Raw genomic sequence first — 17,219 nt, forward strand, 5'->3', positions numbered from 1 at the left:
TACGTACGTAAGGTAGTTAGGCTACTAGTACTGGAACTAGAACCAGAACTCGAATCGAGCAGAGCAGAGCAGAGCAGAGCAGTGCCGTGACCGCCACCTAATATCCATGCAAAAGCGGGAGGGAGCGGGGTGGGGAGGTTATCGTTAGGCTGGATGATACCTTCTGTACCTAGTTTACTTAGTGTATCTATCTATTCAGATTCACTCACCTTCCTAGCTCGATATAGTGATGGCGATAGTGGCGATAGTGATAGTGATAGCCATGGCGATGGTGGTGATAGCGATGGGTGGGATTAACGTGTGAAGTAACCATGAACTACCGGTAGCATGTGTAGAATAAGAATGAGAACGTAATCAGAATGAGAATATAGGGCGTACGGTGTGGTAGTGCTTCTGTCGTAATCGATGAGGCATTAGAGCACGAATATGTCGTGATATGATGGTGTGGTAATTAACCAGCGTTAGTGAGGGAACCCTGGGTATTGCAATACTTGTGTACACACACATCCGGGTAGGATCCCGACCCTCTTTCTCTTTACTCTTATATATGTTATCTAGGGCGCTCTTTGCCGGGATCCGTGGCTCTGCTTCCATCGTGTGTCTGATCTGATTCTTCTCGAGCTCACTCGGCGCTCATTTGAAGGACCTGGATTCTGTGTCTGTGTCCGTGTCCATGTCCGTGATATGTTTTGAGGCCTGATTTGTGAGTGGGATTGGTCGTGGTCGAATGAAATAGGAACAGGAAGAAACAGAACAGAAACAAGAACAGGGACAGTAATCCAAACAGGAGGAGGAACAGGAACCCAAAGAGAAACAGGAATCCAAACCGGGTCGAGGTTGATTTTTGGATCTCCATCTCGACCTATATCCCGCCCTATCCCGCACTACCCGCCCGGTGAAGAAATAGGAACACCGTTGAACTTGGCTGAACGACCCGGTTCTTCTATATCTCACACCCAACATGGGCCATGCAGACTCAACAACTCATGGCAAACAAGCCATCGTCACAGATGACGGGATCCACGACTCCGACGATGCGAACTTGAAGGACTTGGACCGGCCGGCATCTTCCTACTCCGCCAACGCGTCGCCCTCCGAGGCTGCGCCCGAGCCCGCGAAGCCGCCACGCCGCTCCTTCCGCACCTACATCTGGGACACGGACACACACCTCAAGTCGCCAGAGGAGCGACGACTGCTTCTCAAGATCGACGTGGCCATCCTGAGCATCGGATGCTTGGGCTTCTTCCTGAAATACCTGGACCAGGGCAACATGGCCAACGCGTACGTGTCGGGCATGAAGGAGGACCTGGCCATGAACGGCAACCAGTACACCTATGCCGGCACCACCTATACCGTGGCATATGCCGTCATGCAGATTCCCAGCACGCTGATCATCCAGCGCGTCCGGCCTCATATCTGGCTCGCCGCCATGGAGGTTTGCTGGGGCACTTTTACCTTTGCCCAGGCCGGCATGCACAGCGTGAGCGAGCTGTATGCGTTTCGCTTCTTGATCGGCTTCTTCGAGAGCTCCTTTTTTCCATCGCTGTTGTATGTGCTGGGGAGCTGGTATACCAAGACGGAGCTGGCCAAGCGGACTGCCTTGTTCCATATGACCGCCCCTTTGGGTACCGCGTTTGGTGGCTATCTCCAGGCCGCCGTGTATAAGAATCTGGATGGCAAGCACGGGCTCGCAGGATGGAGATGGTTATACATTGTGTGTGGGGTGAGTTTCTATCCTTTGTCTTTTGCTTTTGTCTTTTGTTTCCTTTGCTTGCGTTGGGGGCTTAGTGGCCGTGTGGACATGACATGGTTAAGACCGTGTTTGCTGTTTCTGTTGCTTTGCCGTTGCTGTTGCTTTGCTGTTGTTGTTGTTGTTGTTGTTGTTGTTGTTGTTAACACCAATTCACCCAGTGTATGACTGTCCCCGTCGGGCTCGCAACATTTCTCTTACTCCCCGACACCCCGTACACGAGCCGGGCCTGGTATCTGACCATGGATGAACGCCATCTCGCAGAAGAGCGGGTGAGGAAAGCCGGTAAGGCCCCGCCGGTGAAAATCACACGGGCGACGTTCAAAAAGATCCTCAGCTCTTGGAAATGGTATGCTTTTGTGGTGGGATATGTGGTAAGTCTCTTTCGGAGCTGTTCTTTCCGAAGATGAGATGGAAGAGCATTGTTAAATGTCTGGTCTAACACCTGAAACAAGCTCTATGGCGAATCGTGCGGTGGGAACGGCTACTTTGGCATCTGGCTCAAATCTGAGGGGTTTTCGGTCGTCAAGCGTAACCTCATCCCCACTGGAACCTCCCTGATCACAGCCGGTTGCGTGGTTCTTTGGGGATTTCTGTCAGATTACACCGGCAGCAGGTTCACTTGGGTGCTCGTCCCTCTGGTAAGTTGCCAGCCATCTCCACCTCCATCTCACGGAGGCGAGGCGGGAGAGATACCTAGGGATTCAACGAACCGTGTGAAAAAAGAGGGCTGACAAGCGAACTGTTCGGCAGATCCTGACGCTTCTTCCGAACGGAATTCTGGCGTTTTGGCCCTCAAGCCTCCATCTGAAGGAATTCGCATTCTTGACGGTGAATGTTCATCTCATGACCGCAGTCTTGTACGTTCCACCTTCTGTCCCCAGCACCCTGACCACAGGCTCGACCTCGACCTCGAGAGCCATGACATGTGACTGACTGACTGCTCTTGACTTGCCATAGCTATACCTGGGCAAACGAGACGTGTGCCGACGACAATGAGCAGCGCGCCATGGTGATCAGTAGCATGAACGGCTTCCAGTACGCCGTGGCGGCCTGGCTGCCCATCATCATCTTTCCGCAGACCATGGCGCCGACTTTCCGTAAGTAGTGAGCAGGGACAGGGACACTTTTGGTCGAAGTCTAACGTGGACGTGGACGTGGATGTGAACTTACACTGACGGGTTGCACTCCGTAGGCCGCGGGTTTCCCACCACCTGGGGGTTGGTCATTGCCGCCATCTTCAGTGTGATTGCCATTCAACTCTTTATCCTACGAGACAGGCGGAAGGCGGCGGCCAAACGACCGACGGCGGCAGAGGATGGCGCGAACGAGGGAGGCAGTCGCGTCACCGAAGTGATTACGGAAAATAAGTTCTGGAAGCTTGACTTTAAGGGCCGAGCAGAGGCGTAGTGACCAGAATAAGGACGGAGTACTGTACATGAAGGTCCAAGCTGTGTACGGAGTACTCACCCGGTAGTATCGTGGGGAGTCCGACTGCACTAGTTGGAGAGTGAGGAGAGGAGAGGAGAAGATATGGTTTCCCGGGGAGCCTGTCCAGAGTAAGCCTCAGAGGTAAGTAAGATACGTACGTACATATACCAGCAACAGAAACCAAGGATACCTACTAGGTAAAGAAGTTGGGCACTGGCACTGGCATTGATGTTGAGGTTGTCACGACAGCACCTGCAGTTTACAGTACATAGGTAATTGGGCTGGGTGAGCGCCAAGGCTAAGGAGGCAAGGCAAGGCTTAGAAGGCGTACATGTAGGAAGGGTTAGGGTTAGGGTTAGGGTTAGGGTTACAGTACATACGATCCCGTGTCCTTATCCGTCCGTGGTCCGCCCACAGATCTGTAATCTAGACCGTTACAAGTTAAGTTACACAACACACTCCCTCCCTCTCTCTCAAACACATACATGTACATGTAAACATGAATCCACACCAAATATATATATAGATAGAGCTACTTACTAGGTATGGATATATAAGGTATGTGTGTGGGTGTGTGTGTACAGACGATATATTCTGAACACCACCGCCACCACCTCGATCATCGCCTTCGGGATCACTGCTCCAACCCACCGCACTCACCTCAACGCCGGGATAGCGCTGACATTGCCATCGGCGTCGCCGCACAAGAAACATGTCGACACCGTCACAAACGACCCCGGCGTCTGCTTCGAACTTGAATTCGTCACAAACGACCCCAGCGTCCACTTCTAACTTGAATTCGAATTCGACTTCGACTTCGACTTTGAACCCAGACTCGAATATCACCACCACCACCACGACATGGTATCCATGCGGCCTCCTCAACGGCCACGCAACCCACCCTTACGCCATCATCATCCTCAACCAGCCGATGAACCCGAACGCGCTGGACGCCGTGATTGACGGCGCTGCGGTCCTGGTGTGTGCCGATGCCGGAGCCGATCGGCTGTACAGGTACCAGAAACAGTATCAGTCCCAGAATCAGTCCCAGAATCAGAATCAAATTCGAACCAAGGTTGATCATGATGAGTCCACCAAGTCGCGGGCGAAAGACCAGCCTAAAGACCACGATCACGATCCGGACCAGAATCAGAACCAGAACCAGTCATCACAAAAGCACCACCACAGCCCCAGCCACAGTCACCGTCGCAATCGACTCCCCGACGCTATCATCGGAGACCTGGACTCGCTCAGTCGTGTCGTCGAAGAGCACTACCGCAGCCGCGGCGTCACCGTCATTCAGGATCCGGACCAGTACTCCACCGACTTTACGAAATGTCTCAAATGGATCCGGCGGTGGTGTGTGGAACAGCAACAGCAACAGCAACAGCATCAGCATCAGCATCAGCATCAGCAACAACATTACAATGATACTATTATGGATGTCGTCGTCATAGGTGGCCTGGGCGGTCGTGTCGACCAAGGCTTCTCGCAAATTCACCACCTATACATGGCCGAGACCGACCCCAACCTCCTGCAAGGTCGCATTTATCTCCTGTCCGAACAAAGCTTGTCATTTGTGCTAGCTAACGGCGACAACCTCATCCACGTCGAGCCCGGCTATTTCGAAGAAAACGTCGGCATCATCCCCGTGCTTGGTCGCTCCCTGCTCACCACCCACGGTCTTGAATGGGATGTGGAGCAGTGGCCCACCCAGTTCGGCGGACAGTTGAGTACCAGCAACCACATCCGATCTGACGAGATACAAATTGCATTTCAAGGTCCAAGACCACTCTTCACCATGGAACTGGATAAACGGTTTGCCCGGGGAGAGTAGCAGATACATCTCATTTCTCGACCTTCCTCCTCCACCGCTTCCACTTAACTCTTCTCCGGAATTTGCGAGGTGCCACCAGACGCCTCGATCTGGGCGCCGCGCACTTCCTGCCGTGGATCTAGACGCATTGGAGAGCCGACCCCTCAGAGGACTGACCGTTCGGGAACAATCATGAGATGTACGACGCCTCGGGTGGTGCCTTCCAGAGTTGAAGCGATCTCCGGACGCTGCCATCGGCGAATGTGATGGACGCAGATGGCGAAAACCACCCGGCTGAAGCGGCCCACCTTTCGGCGGCGACATGGCGCTCGATAGCATTCGAAGCGACGAGCTTATGGATAATAGGATTCGCCAGCCACTGGCTGGATGTTGGGGGTTCATGTCCTATACGGGCCAAAATGGCCAATCAGCCTGGCTTCTTGGATAAATGGGATCTCTTATCCGGTGGTGTGCGAAAGCTGTTGTTTTCGTTTCCGCCAACCCCACCGCTCCGAGTTGCATTGTTGGTATCATACCAGTCCACATCTTTCAGGTTGAGTCGCCTGGCTCGGGCCGTATTGCGTCCGGCTCTCTCTGCTCGACTGAGAGGAGGGTTGAAGTGATCCGGGCCTGGTTTCACATTGAGTCCTTTAGTATTGGGATTCCTCTCTAGAGGGGGTTGCATAACAGGGCCGGAAGGAAATCCATTGGGTATACCATCATGCTGATCATCGCGTAGATCATAGTTCAAGACCAGGTTTTTGATCCGCTGTTGTTCCTCCCGTTCTGCCGCTTGCTGTGATTTCATCGAGATCGCGAAGCTCGAGTCCGACGGCAGTTCAATCGTCTTGGTCTGCATGATTGTTAGTCAGTCACGGCCTATTTCCTCCTTGCGTCGTTGACAAAACAAAAATCAAAGGGATACTTGCTTGTTGCCGATTTCCTTTCTTGGTCATCAACGAGAATGCCATGGTGTTTGGTTCAGGTCGAACCTCCGCCGGAGCCTCCTCGTCGTTGGTCTCGACTGCCACCCGTTGGAGTTTGCGGATCGGCAACGGCACATCGAACTGGGCCTTGCGCTCGAACTTGCGAGAATCCAAGCTTTCGGCCATCATTTTCTCAAAGGCCCGGTCAAACTCGGCTTCGGCTTCAGGGTCAATCTGCTCTTCTTGGCGTAACACAACAATCTGTTCTTCTTCCTCCGAGTCGACATCTTCTTTCTCTTCGCCACTGTCTTCAGCCGCTCCCGCCTGACTCTGGTTAGCTGCAACATTGGGCTGTTCCATCCAGAATCCACTCACCTCGCCTTCCTCGTCCGAAGATTGCGCCATCTCGGCCTCGAGTTCGGCGTCAACTTCGCCATCCTCAGAACCCGACTCCTCGTTGTCCTCTGCTTGCTCAACAGATTTGTCCGTGCCTTGCTTGTAGTTGGCATTCACTGCTTCCGCGAACAATCTCGCCGCTTCTGAAAGGTCTGACACCAGTTTCCAGTTAGGCCTGACAAGTGAGTATGTGTCCTGTACCATGAAGTCAATGTCCATAGGGAGCGGATCCTTGGTCAGTAGGTAGTACTGAAAGAAGGTCAAGAAGAAATCGAGCTTCTTTTGGGAGATGCCTCGGTCGAAACAGACTCCGCAAGTATCCAGCACCGTGCAGACCAGGCGGATCCGAAAGAAGTCGTCGGGAGGGTCGAATGGGGTGTAATTGTCGGGTTGCGGGGTTCCGCCTTCATGACCGAATGTTACAATCCGATATAAGGTGTCGAAGATGACGGTCGAGTCAATCATCTTGTAATTGTAGAGCTCACCCAGGTACTTGACCTCCGCCACCCTCCGCTGGTTGAACTTGAAATCGTTCTGTTCAAGGCCAAGAGTGATTTGTTCCAGGACATTATCAATCACTCCGATGGCGAAGTCTTGGTGGTAGCGGAAGAGCGCCTGGAGCAAAACCGCCATAAGATGAACGTTGCTGAATTTGACCTTCCCAGGTTTGCTGAAGATCTTCTCGAGAATCTCCACAACTTCCCTCTCCTCCCAGTGTAGCTTTCGAATGGTCTTGAGCACCTTTAGGTAATTGCGTTTGATCAAATCGACGTACACCAACTGACGCACGAAAAGCTCCATCGGCGTTCGTTCTTTTTGCTGTATCGCAGCTCTCTGCGGAGGATCAACGTAGTACAACGCATTCTCAATCAGCATCCTTTCCTGCGCACCCATATGCTGGGCCGACTTTTTGCGGTTGAGGGTCTCGAGGAAGGAGGCCATTCGAGGCGCCGTCTCAGGGGATCGTAGGAGGTATCGTCCACAGTTTTCCAGCAGATGGGCAATGATTTCAACATTCATTCGGGAAAAATCATCCAAGCTCACTTTGAAGCAATGAAAAATAACGTGCTCCGGAACAGAGCCAAATTTGGTCAGCTCCGCGAGATAACGAATGTTCGCCATTCGGACCTGACCGAGGAAATCCTTGCTCTTTCGTCTTTGGAGGCTTCGGAACTCCTCATCAAGGTGCCCTACCAATCCTTGGACAATATCTGGCATGTATTGACCCAGAGTGGTCGCAAGGCGTGCATACAACGGAAGTAAGTCTGTTCGGCCCTTCGGAACCTCTTGCAGGGACTTGGTGAGGCGGTTCCGAGAGGCTTTGGAGTTCAGAAAACAAAAATCCAGCGCCACCTGGTCAACCGCGTCTTTGGACTGCAATTCCGGCAGTCGCAGGAGGAGAGCATCAACTTGGGCCCCGACGGTTTTGTTGGCAATCGTGGTTGACTGGTCATCGGCTTCGGAATGCTTGCCCAATTCGCTTTCAGTGGCGACACCACTCGAGTCTGGGCGCTCGTCGGCCTCGGGCTTCTTCTTCGAGTCCTCCAGGAGAATGCTAGGGACTCGGCCCTTGAGATCCATCAAGTTCTCGTAGAAACGGCGTTCTTCCTCGTCTTCCCAGATGCCGGCGCCGTCACCCGATCCTTTGAGATAATCTCCAGTCTTGATCATTCCTACGCTGCCAGCCGCTGTAGTCTCCGCGTTCTCCTTCTCGGCCAGATCTGGCATCTCTTGTCCCAGGACATCACACAGGATCTGGGCGCCGGTAACCAATTTCTCTTGCGCCTTCAACTGCTTCTCATAGTTGGCCTGTCGGTCTTCGAAGATTTCACCACTCTTGACATAGGCTTCTGCGTTGCGGCGGCTTTGGTTGCTTAATAACTTTTGGTTTCGTACGACATGGCTCTTGACACTGGCCAGATAACGTTCAAACACGTTTACGAATCGTTGTCGGATAGATTGTGACATGATGGGTTGATCTTCCTCGCTTAGGTCGCTAGAGACTACACCCTGACCGGTCGTCTCTGCTGCGTTACCTTCGGCATCGACCGGTTTTCTGGCTTCCTCGGAAGGTGGCTTGAGTCCGAGGACGTCCCAAGCAAAGTTTTTGACAAAGAGGACGGCGAGACTCAGATTGGCGTGTTCAGGGTCGTGCCCGAGCAGTTCCTTTAAAACTTCGAGAGGGAAAGGCTCATGTTCGATGTGAGCGTCAGGTCGGGTACCATTTGCAGCGGGCTTTGGTTTGAACTCCGCCTGTAATGGAACATCCTTGCCTCGACTCAAGCTCTCGTCGGGGCGATCCACGTCGTCCAAACTTCGAAGAATACCACATATCCAGAACTCTGTGACCACCCGAAGAAGAATCCGATGACGGGAAAGACGTTCCTTCTCCTCACGTTCACGGACTTCCAGGCTCCATAGCTTCACCTGAGCCTTGTCCGGCGGAGTCAATCCCTTGCCGAGCAGCCATGCCAACTGTTTCGTGAATTCCGCTGGCCCAAAACGCTGGTGTAGTGCACTAACTACCTCGACCGCGGTGGCAATCTCGCTTGCGGTCTTGAGTTTGCTCAGTCCTTCAGCTGTAGCAGATATAATCTCGGAGAGATATTTTTGCAGGGACAACGTGCGGACTTCGGAGAGAAATGTGTCTTGTGCCGTGGACGAGAGACCGGTGCGGAGGCGTTTAATGAAGGCAGTGTTTTTCTTAAGAGATGAATCGAGGGAGGTTGCTACATCGTAGACATCTGCGTTTCCATCAGCGGGGTCGGAATGCAAGACAAAGCGTAGACATTACCCTTTGCGCCTGCCCAGACGCGCAGGTTCAGGTCACGTAGCTCCCCTGGCCAGTTTGTCAGTGTGCTGATACCCAGACGGATAGTACCAGCCTACTCTTGCGCTTGCGGTCCATGATGGTCCGCGATGTTGTAGAGAGTGTGCTGACGCTCGCATGACGGAAGGCGGAGGTACAAAAGAGGTCAGGACTCCTGCCTCCTAGATCAACCGGCGGATATTGCTGCGTATATGTCACATACCCTACTTCACTCTCCGAGACGGGTGAGTGCCATTGAATGTGTGTTTGGCCAGGTTCAAGTTTGACTTGTGATCCCGCCGCAATGATGGGCGCCAAGACAAAGCAATGAACGGCGGGCGCACCTGCGGACCTGCGGACCCTGCATTGGGCCATTCCATGCTCCAATATTGACAGCACTACAAAGCACTGCAGTTGAATCCATCCTGAGAGCGGGCAAACACTACGACAAGCTTCAAGAGGCTGTCATCTCAGCCTTGCATAGCGCACCGCACCAAACCACACAATAATCAGAGTTTCTGTACGTGAAGGGTATCTAGAAATCTGCGCCGAGCGCCTTTATTTTCTCCAAGTTTCGTGATGTGATGTCGTACGAACATCCCTGCAGCGTTGCACCCTCTTGAGCATTACACTTCCTCTCCAAAAATACGGGCTTTCTGGGCTGCAAGTTTGCTTTTTCTGGCTTCCACGAGCCCACGCTCTACCGCCGCCTTATCATCCTTTCCTTCTCCAACTTTCGTCTTCTTGCGGGAACCGACCTGAGGACCCTTTGTGCTTTCAGGATTTCTCTTTCGCTTCTGCCCCTGATCATCATCAACTCCGTCGTTGTCAGCATTGTTAACGGCAATATCATCAGTCTCAGTCCAGAGCTCATCAGCTAGCCAGATTGGTACAGCCACGGAAGATTGGCCCTTGATATGAATCCCTCTGACGTTTCTCCACCCCTTGACAACGTGCTTGTCAATCACATTTTGCACGACTGCAGCGATGTTGTCCGCTAGCTGTTCAGGTTGGAAAGAAACGAGGCCGACGCGCACGGCTACCAACGTCCCTGGTCTAAGGCTAACCGGAACAGCGTCGATGGCTTTCTCAATCTCCTTTGCCAACGCAGCTGGAGAGGTGGGCGGAGCAGATCCTTCGGTTTTGGTGGATTTTTGTGATGTCTCTTTCTTGCCTTTTTGAGGCTTTGCGATTGATATGGGTATGGGCCGCTTGGCAGTTCCTTTATAGAACACCTTGCCCATGACGGCAGGTAACCGAGTGATAATGCGGTCATCAGCGAGGAAGATGTCATGTTCCGCCAGCAACTGCCTTCTCTGCTCAAACGTCTTGTATCTGGACTTCAATTTCGAGAACCCAATGACTCGGGTGATACGGGATTTGAGAGGCGCCGGGAATGCAGGGTCAGCGACCACATTTTTCACCGCGCGCTGAGGATCTGTGGTAATCAAACATATCCGCAAGTCGGGAGATGTGTTAAGCGAGTGTGGGACTGATATCTTGCTCGGCTTTAACCGAGTCTGGTCGACAATATGCTGCTTCGTGGTCAAGGTAAGCCATATGGGAGCCTCTCCATCGCCGGCTACGTCGTCATCGGGGTCAGATGTTTCCGCAGCGAGAAGGCTTGTCTTGGATGACGCTTCCTGTATGCGCTTGGTCTCGGCTTGTACGTGTTGTAGAAGGGCTCGGGAGGCTTTGAGGGTCTAGGGTATGTTAGAGATACTTCGAACCACTCACTCTCCGAAGTAAGAGTAACGCACCTGGTCAGGGTCCAACTGGTACGGCGTGCCTTTGGGGCGTGTGGCCGAGACCGTCGTCGTTTTCGCCGTCGACTGAGTTGTAACAGCCATGGTTGCTGGTCGTGGAAGATTTGCTTGAGGGAACGGCCACGGGAATCGTGGAATCGTGCAATCGTGGAATCGTGCAATCGTGGAATCGTGGTCACCAAAAATTTCAGAGTCGGCGATAGAAAATCGTCACACGCCGATGCGGAGCCTCCGAGTGAGATGGCTGGCAGTGGCAGGTTTGCCGAGTGTGGGGGCTTCGTGTACTAAGCAATAGTACGTATCCATAGAAGTGACAATTCCCCATCCGCACGGTGTTGACCGCGCTTTGCTACACACACCACGCGACACGATTGAGGGAGACGGGGTGGTCTGTTCCAGCATTGATTACTTTGAATCCTGCAATACGTCTAGCCCTGAGCTGGGATAAACTCGAGAACACGGGACTTCTGCCCAGTGCCGTGTCCTCGAGTCCGCTGCCTCCAGCTGTTCTTGGTGCTGTGAGGAGAAGCCGAGCCGCCTGTCATTCTCGCTTGCTCTAGATCGTAGTCGGGAGAGTCGAATTGCCCAAATCAAACGCTTACATCGCCTCGTGTCTAATAGTCCTGGCATCTGCCACATCTCGAAGAAACGTACGTTCTCGCTGCTGGTAAAATTGACGTAGCTGGCGGGTCCGTTCGTTGCAAATGTGCCTGTGCGAAAACGCGCCAACTCGCGAATTGGCGCGTATAGGTGCCCGTTGCATTTGCACTCACTGTCTGTTTCTTTTTCCAACTCCAGCCGACCTCTTCTCGACCACCTTCCACTTCACTGCTGCTGGACATGTCTAGTGTCCGCCTCCTCGAGTCCTCACTGCTGTGATCTCTTCATGAGCAGACTCGACTATCTGGGCTTGTGTTTTCTCCTGCCGAGGACGCGCTCCAAGCTGGCTGTAGCCGTCCCTCGGCTGCCACTATCTAGATAGCTGAGGCTAGAGCACCATGCCTCCCTCTACTTCTCTCTCACAGACCAATGCAGCTCCCACTCCGGGCTCTAGGAAACCTGCAATGTCCCTCCTGCCCGCCTTCGAGCCACTATCGTCGTCGCCGTCTCTACCGAGGCCTCTCAAGCGAAACCGAGATGCCTTGGACGAGCACCCAACGTATCCTACGCCAGTGCCCACTTCCTCCACTGCCATCCTTTCCTCTTCGCCCTCACGCGTTCCCCCGGCAAAGTCCAATCTTCAGAAGACCTCTTCCACGCTCTCGGAACGGACGCCTCTCGGAGCCGTGCCTTCCATTCACCTCGAGGGCGATGGCAAGATAACGCGTATGGGACGATCTAGCGCCTCTTGTGACTACCAGTTGTCCGCCAATCGCCTGATATCCAGGGTCCACGTCGAAGCTTGCTACAAGCATGCGAGTTCGAGTCTAGAACGCGATCGGGTAGAGATCACTTGTACCGGTTGGAATGGTGTCAAGATACACTGCAAGGGCCAGGTATACGAGGTCAAGAAGGGGGAAACGTTCTCTTCGGATGTCAGGGATGCTGAAATCATGCTTGATGTTCATGACAGTCGTGTGGTAGTCATGTGGCCCCCGAAACCTCGGTTGGGTGCCATATCATCTGATGAGGAAGAAGAGGAGGATTCGCCCTCCAAGCGGCAGCGTGTCATGTTACGCCACTCGACACCACCAAGCCCAAGCCCGTTACAAACCCGGCGACGACCTGCTTCACCGGTTTCTCCTTCACCGGCCGTCCAAGCAATAATGCCGTCTTCACCGCCTCATCCTCTAGCCCGAGCCCCGGTTGAACCTGTTGAGATATACGAAGACCCCGTATCACCCCAAAAGGTCAGCGATGTCGTTGACGTGCTAGAAGTGTCCCAGACTACCCAAGCTCTGTCGGAAAGCATCCAGAACCCCATCGTTTCCCAGATCAACGTTTCCAGCACTACCGAGGACTTTTCTGACAATGACGAGGAGAATGACCCGATCATTCACTCCTTTGGACCGTATGGAGCTAACCTACTGCCGCGGATGGCCGCATTCACCGCTGGAGACTCCCCTAATCCCGACACTTCTGTCAAGAGCTCCCGGTCAATACATGTGGAACCTCTTCAGCCGAATCAAGGCCCAGGGCTGGCCAAACAGCCGGTTCCAGAAATCGACGTACAGGGGCACATTATCAACCAACTTGCATTTTCAAGATTGTCATCTACTCCATTGTCGACTATTTTGAGCCATCTTCCTCAAGAGGCAGGTGTTCTGTCAAGCAGTGATGTTAAGAGAATCATCAGGGAGACAGCATGCATTGGGGAGGTAGCCAGGGAAGGAAAAGACGCGGCAGGAAAGGCTCTCGAGAGCGAGTACTACTATATTCCGGATGAAGATCAGGATGACAAGAGAAAGGAAGCAGTGGTGAATGATTTACGCAAACCTGGATTGCGAGCATGCCGCAAGCAGCATAAGGTATACTTTTCAGCGCTGTCGAATGTGAAAGAGTGGATACTGACGTGTAGCAGCAATACTTCTGGCGAAAACCGAAATAATCGACTGTGCCAATACGGCTGCATCATCCGCGTGAGCTTTCCTGATACTGACGGGACAGAATGGGCTGGTCTGCATGGTTTGCTATTGTTAGCTGTTTCTGTTGTCTATTCCACCACCTCCTGGCATGTCTCTTTCAGGGGCGATATGAGTTTAGCGTTCAGCACTGTGCATAGCGAAATGGATAGGTATGCAGGGCTACCCGGCATTCCTGCGGCGTGGCGGGAAGGATTGACTGCTTTTGTGCGCATGTGGTTGATTACAGTATTGATCCAAATTGCAGTCCGTCGAGGTGAGATGAGTGGGCCGCCACGTAAGAAGGACAGTTTAGATACCATACCACTTTACCGAGGAGTCAGCGGCAACTCTTGACCTCTCCAAAAGTCATTATCATTTCCATTTCCCTTCAAGTTTGCATTCTGAGCGACTGATCTGTCAAGCCTCCCGTATATAAGCGGGTCTATCCGGATTGGCCGAGTTCCGAGATCGGGCCTGTTGGCTCCGGCCACAGCTCGCGCAGCGGCATTTCCGAGGTAGACTAGGGCGGAGTTCATGTGCGCAAAACGTCGAATCGTCGACTCAAAGGATTGAGATGACGGCTGCTCATGTTCACACTGCTGTTTAACCATCGAGCCAATTCATTCTCTCTTGGTCACCGCTGAAGGGGCTTCTCCGAGTCTGGCGTCAGTCATGTTGTCTGCAGCGAGACACTCGGCCCTACGCGCTGTGCGTGCTCAGACCGGTCCGAAATCCCAATCCCTCTTCGCACAGTCGCACTCGTCATCCCTCGCACGACTACTATCCACCCTCGCCATTCTCGAGCAGAAAGACGGCGTCCTCAACACGGGGTCTCTTGGTGCTGTCACGGCTGGCCAGAAGCTTGGAGGTCCCGTGCATGGATTTGTGGCGGGGAAGAACGCCAAATCGATCGCTCAAGAGGCTGCAAAGGTTCAGGGATTGGAGAAGGTGATTGCGGCGGAAAGCGAAGCATATGAACGCGGGCTGGCCGAGAACTGGGCGCCGTTGCTGGTCGAGAACATCAAGAAGGGGGGCTATACGCATGTGATTGCGGCACATTCTGCTTTCGGGAAGAGCATCCTGCCCCGCGTCGCGGCGTTGCTTGACGCCCAGCAGATCTCGGATGTCACTTCTATCGAGAGCGAGGACAGTGAGTGTCTACACCAAGCAACCCCCCTTTTTCGGGATGGTCTACTGATACTTCTCCACAGCCTTTGTGCGACCCATCTACGCCGGCAATGCGATCTTGACCGTGCAGAGCACCGACCCGATCAAATTCCTGACGGTACGCCAAACCGCTTTTGCTCCCGCCGAGACCGAGGGCGGCTCAGCGTCGGTGGAGGAGGGGGTCGACCCTAAAGTCGAGTCACAAACCGAATGGGTATCTGAAAGCTTGGCCAAGTCTGACCGACCGGAACTGGCATCGGCGGAGAAGGTAGTGTCTGGCGGGCGTGGCTTGAAGTCCAAGGAGGAGTTTGAGCGATTGATCCCGCCGCTGGCGGACGCCCTCGGGGCGGCCATTGGTGCCTCAAGAGCGGCGGTGGACAGCGGATTCGCGGACAACAGTTTGCAGGTTGGGCAGACGGGCAAGAATGTCGCTCCGCAACTCTACCTGGCGGTGGGGATTTCCGGGGCCATTCAGCATCTCGCTGGAATGAAGGACAGCAAGGTGATTGCTTGCATCAACAAGGACCCGGATGCGCCTATTTTCCAGGTTGCCGACGTCGGGTTGGTAGGAGACTTGTTTGAGAGGGTTCCCGAGTTGACGGAGAAGTTGGCGCGGTAGAGAGAGAAGAGTCAAAGGGTAAAAAGCAGGCAGGCAGACAGGCAGGCAATCTGGGTATAGATGTTCAAATATATCTATTGGATGTGACATGACCGAGGGCTGTATGTACCGGGTACAATGTCCATGTCCATACACAGCTGAGGGAGGTAGTACAGGTATCTCAAAAAGATGTACCGGGTGCAATGTCCTTGCCATACAGAGCTAAGGGAGGTAGTACCTATCGGTATATCAAAGGCGGACCATGTTGCTTACTAGGTTCCTAATTCGGCCGGGGAAGGGAAGACATTCGAAGCGTTCAGATACGAGACCAAGACCCAGACCCAGACCCAGATCCAGATCGTCATCTGTTCCATACCTTAGCACTGACCATGTTCGTCCTATCGCATGACTTGCAAGGGGAAGGGGAAGGGACCACGGTAGAAGTGGCTGAGAACGAGTCGAGTCGAGTCAAGCCAAGCTAGAGCCAGGCACCAGGGTTAGGGCTGGGCCGATCTATAAGCAGACCACTTCGTAGACTCGACTCTTATTGACTCGGTCAAAAGGCGTGAATGGTGATGGTGATGGGGATTTTACCTAACCTATAATATGACTTTGAATTTGAATGGGAACTTTGATGTTTGAGTCTGAGTCATCGCATCTTCTGGTGGAGATCCCGCCGGGCTGTGGCTCTGGCTGTGGCTCTGAACCCGAATACGATGCACTGGTGCAAAACGCAATGGTAGGTACGTAAATACCTAGGTTAGGTTGTGGGTTGGATAGTTGTAGGTGCCAGGTGGTGTAGGGGTACAGAGTACCTTACTTACTATCCGCACTGTAATATCCGCACTGTACGGAGTACCTATGTTGGAGTAATAGGTACTGTACGCGCTCTTGCCTTGGCCCTTGGGTACCTAAGGTGCTGTATCCGTACAGCGTACTCAGCGTTAATGTCCGCATCGGGAGTCTAGACAGCAAGGACTACGGACTACAGTATACCGACATTCTATACGTGGCCGGTCAGGAAAGGTACCTAATTATTAGCAGTTGGTAGTGACACATAAATACCTAAATTGCAGATCGAATGTGTAACGCCATAGGGCGTACGGCGTATTCGTATACTAGCCAGTGTCTACTGTCTAGCCTTGTGTGCAGGCACCAACATTAGACAAGCTCAAAGGGCGGGATGCGAACGACAAGACCGGGCTGACAAAGCAGTCTAGGTACTCCCACCACTCGTACTCGTACTCCCACCTCCCTGCTCCCTGTTGCCTGTTCCCTTCTTCCCTGCGCCCTGCTCCCTGCTCCGTTCTGGAGGTATGGCCGATCGCCAGGCAGCCATGTTTTCTCAACTCGCAGGCACCAGCACCAGGTTTGAGGCGGAGCAATACTACACAAATCAATGTCACGTATACAAAAATCACAAATTGTATCATTCTTACCTGAGGTGAACCGATCACAATATCAATATCAATAAGTAATCATGGTCTGCAGAGTACATCACAATAATAATATCAATGAGTCAGTAATGGTCTGCAGTACGGATAGTGTCAATAGTGCGCCCTGGATGTCAATGCTAGATGCCAGATGCCAGATAGTGGACTGTGGATTGGATTGTGGATTGTGGGGACCAAGGACGTGACTGGATCCTGGTGACTGGACCGTGTTGTTGGTTCTGGTTCTGGTTCTGGTTCAGTGCAGAAGATGAAGAGTCATACCTAGTCATGAGCAGTCATATTACGGAGTATTTTCTATTTTCCTCAGGCATCCAAAGAAACTACTAATCACGGTAGGGGTTTACAGGACGGTAGTTACCATGGCCTACCTACCTATAGCTGACCTCGTCCAGCCCACAGCCCACAGCCCACAGCCCACCTGACGCTGACGCTGACGAATTTGGTCTCCTCGGGCGTAGGTATATGTATACTAGGTACCTGGTAGGTAGGTATATATACGTCTGGTCAAGTGGCCTGAGGCATTGACTTTCTCTGTTCTCAAT

General features: G+C 53.0%; 6 protein-coding genes across 6 annotated transcripts; 4 read left to right on the forward strand and 2 right to left on the reverse strand.

The window, feature by feature from the left end:
- Positions 1–961: 961 nt before the first annotated feature.
- A1O3_10254 (uncharacterized protein) lies at positions 962–3,160 on the forward strand (the record flags this gene model as incomplete). The annotated part of the gene is made up of 6 exons (XM_007740344.1): positions 962–1,723; positions 1,912–2,124; positions 2,206–2,391; positions 2,504–2,610; positions 2,711–2,850; positions 2,946–3,160. 6 exons carry the CDS (start codon positions 962–964, stop codon positions 3,158–3,160), a joined length of 1,623 nt encoding a protein of 540 aa, XP_007738534.1.
- Positions 3,161–3,893: 733 nt separating this feature from the next.
- Positions 3,894–5,018, forward strand: A1O3_10255 (uncharacterized protein; the record flags this gene model as incomplete). Its single annotated transcript, XM_007740345.1, has 1 exon — positions 3,894–5,018. The coding sequence occupies one exon, from the start codon at positions 3,894–3,896 to the stop codon at positions 5,016–5,018; it is 1,125 nt and encodes a 374-aa protein (XP_007738535.1).
- Positions 5,019–5,424: 406 nt separating this feature from the next.
- On the reverse strand, positions 5,425–9,227 carry A1O3_10256 (uncharacterized protein; the record flags this gene model as incomplete). Its single annotated transcript, XM_007740346.1, has 5 exons — positions 5,425–5,850; positions 5,906–6,247; positions 6,299–9,063; positions 9,114–9,158; positions 9,209–9,227. The coding sequence occupies 5 exons, from the start codon at positions 9,225–9,227 to the stop codon at positions 5,425–5,427; spliced, it is 3,597 nt and encodes a 1,198-aa protein (XP_007738536.1).
- A 527-nt stretch (positions 9,228–9,754) lies between these two features.
- A1O3_10257 (uncharacterized protein) lies at positions 9,755–10,978 on the reverse strand (the record flags this gene model as incomplete). Its single annotated transcript, XM_007740347.1, has 2 exons — positions 9,755–10,831; positions 10,889–10,978. The coding sequence occupies 2 exons, from the start codon at positions 10,976–10,978 to the stop codon at positions 9,755–9,757; spliced, it is 1,167 nt and encodes a 388-aa protein (XP_007738537.1).
- A 914-nt stretch (positions 10,979–11,892) lies between these two features.
- A1O3_10258 (uncharacterized protein) lies at positions 11,893–13,442 on the forward strand (the record flags this gene model as incomplete). The annotated part of the gene is made up of 2 exons (XM_007740348.1): positions 11,893–13,362; positions 13,416–13,442. The coding sequence occupies 2 exons, from the start codon at positions 11,893–11,895 to the stop codon at positions 13,440–13,442; spliced, it is 1,497 nt and encodes a 498-aa protein (XP_007738538.1).
- A 688-nt stretch (positions 13,443–14,130) lies between these two features.
- A1O3_10259 (electron transfer flavoprotein alpha subunit) lies at positions 14,131–15,244 on the forward strand (the record flags this gene model as incomplete). The annotated part of the gene is made up of 2 exons (XM_007740349.1): positions 14,131–14,608; positions 14,670–15,244. The coding sequence occupies 2 exons, from the start codon at positions 14,131–14,133 to the stop codon at positions 15,242–15,244; spliced, it is 1,053 nt and encodes a 350-aa protein (XP_007738539.1).
- Between the last annotated feature and the right edge of the window lie 1,975 nt (positions 15,245–17,219).

This window comes from Capronia epimyces (genome assembly GCF_000585565.1).
Source record: "Capronia epimyces CBS 606.96 chromosome Unknown aczIQ-supercont1.11, whole genome shotgun sequence".
NCBI lineage: Eukaryota > Fungi > Ascomycota > Eurotiomycetes > Chaetothyriales > Herpotrichiellaceae > Capronia > Capronia epimyces.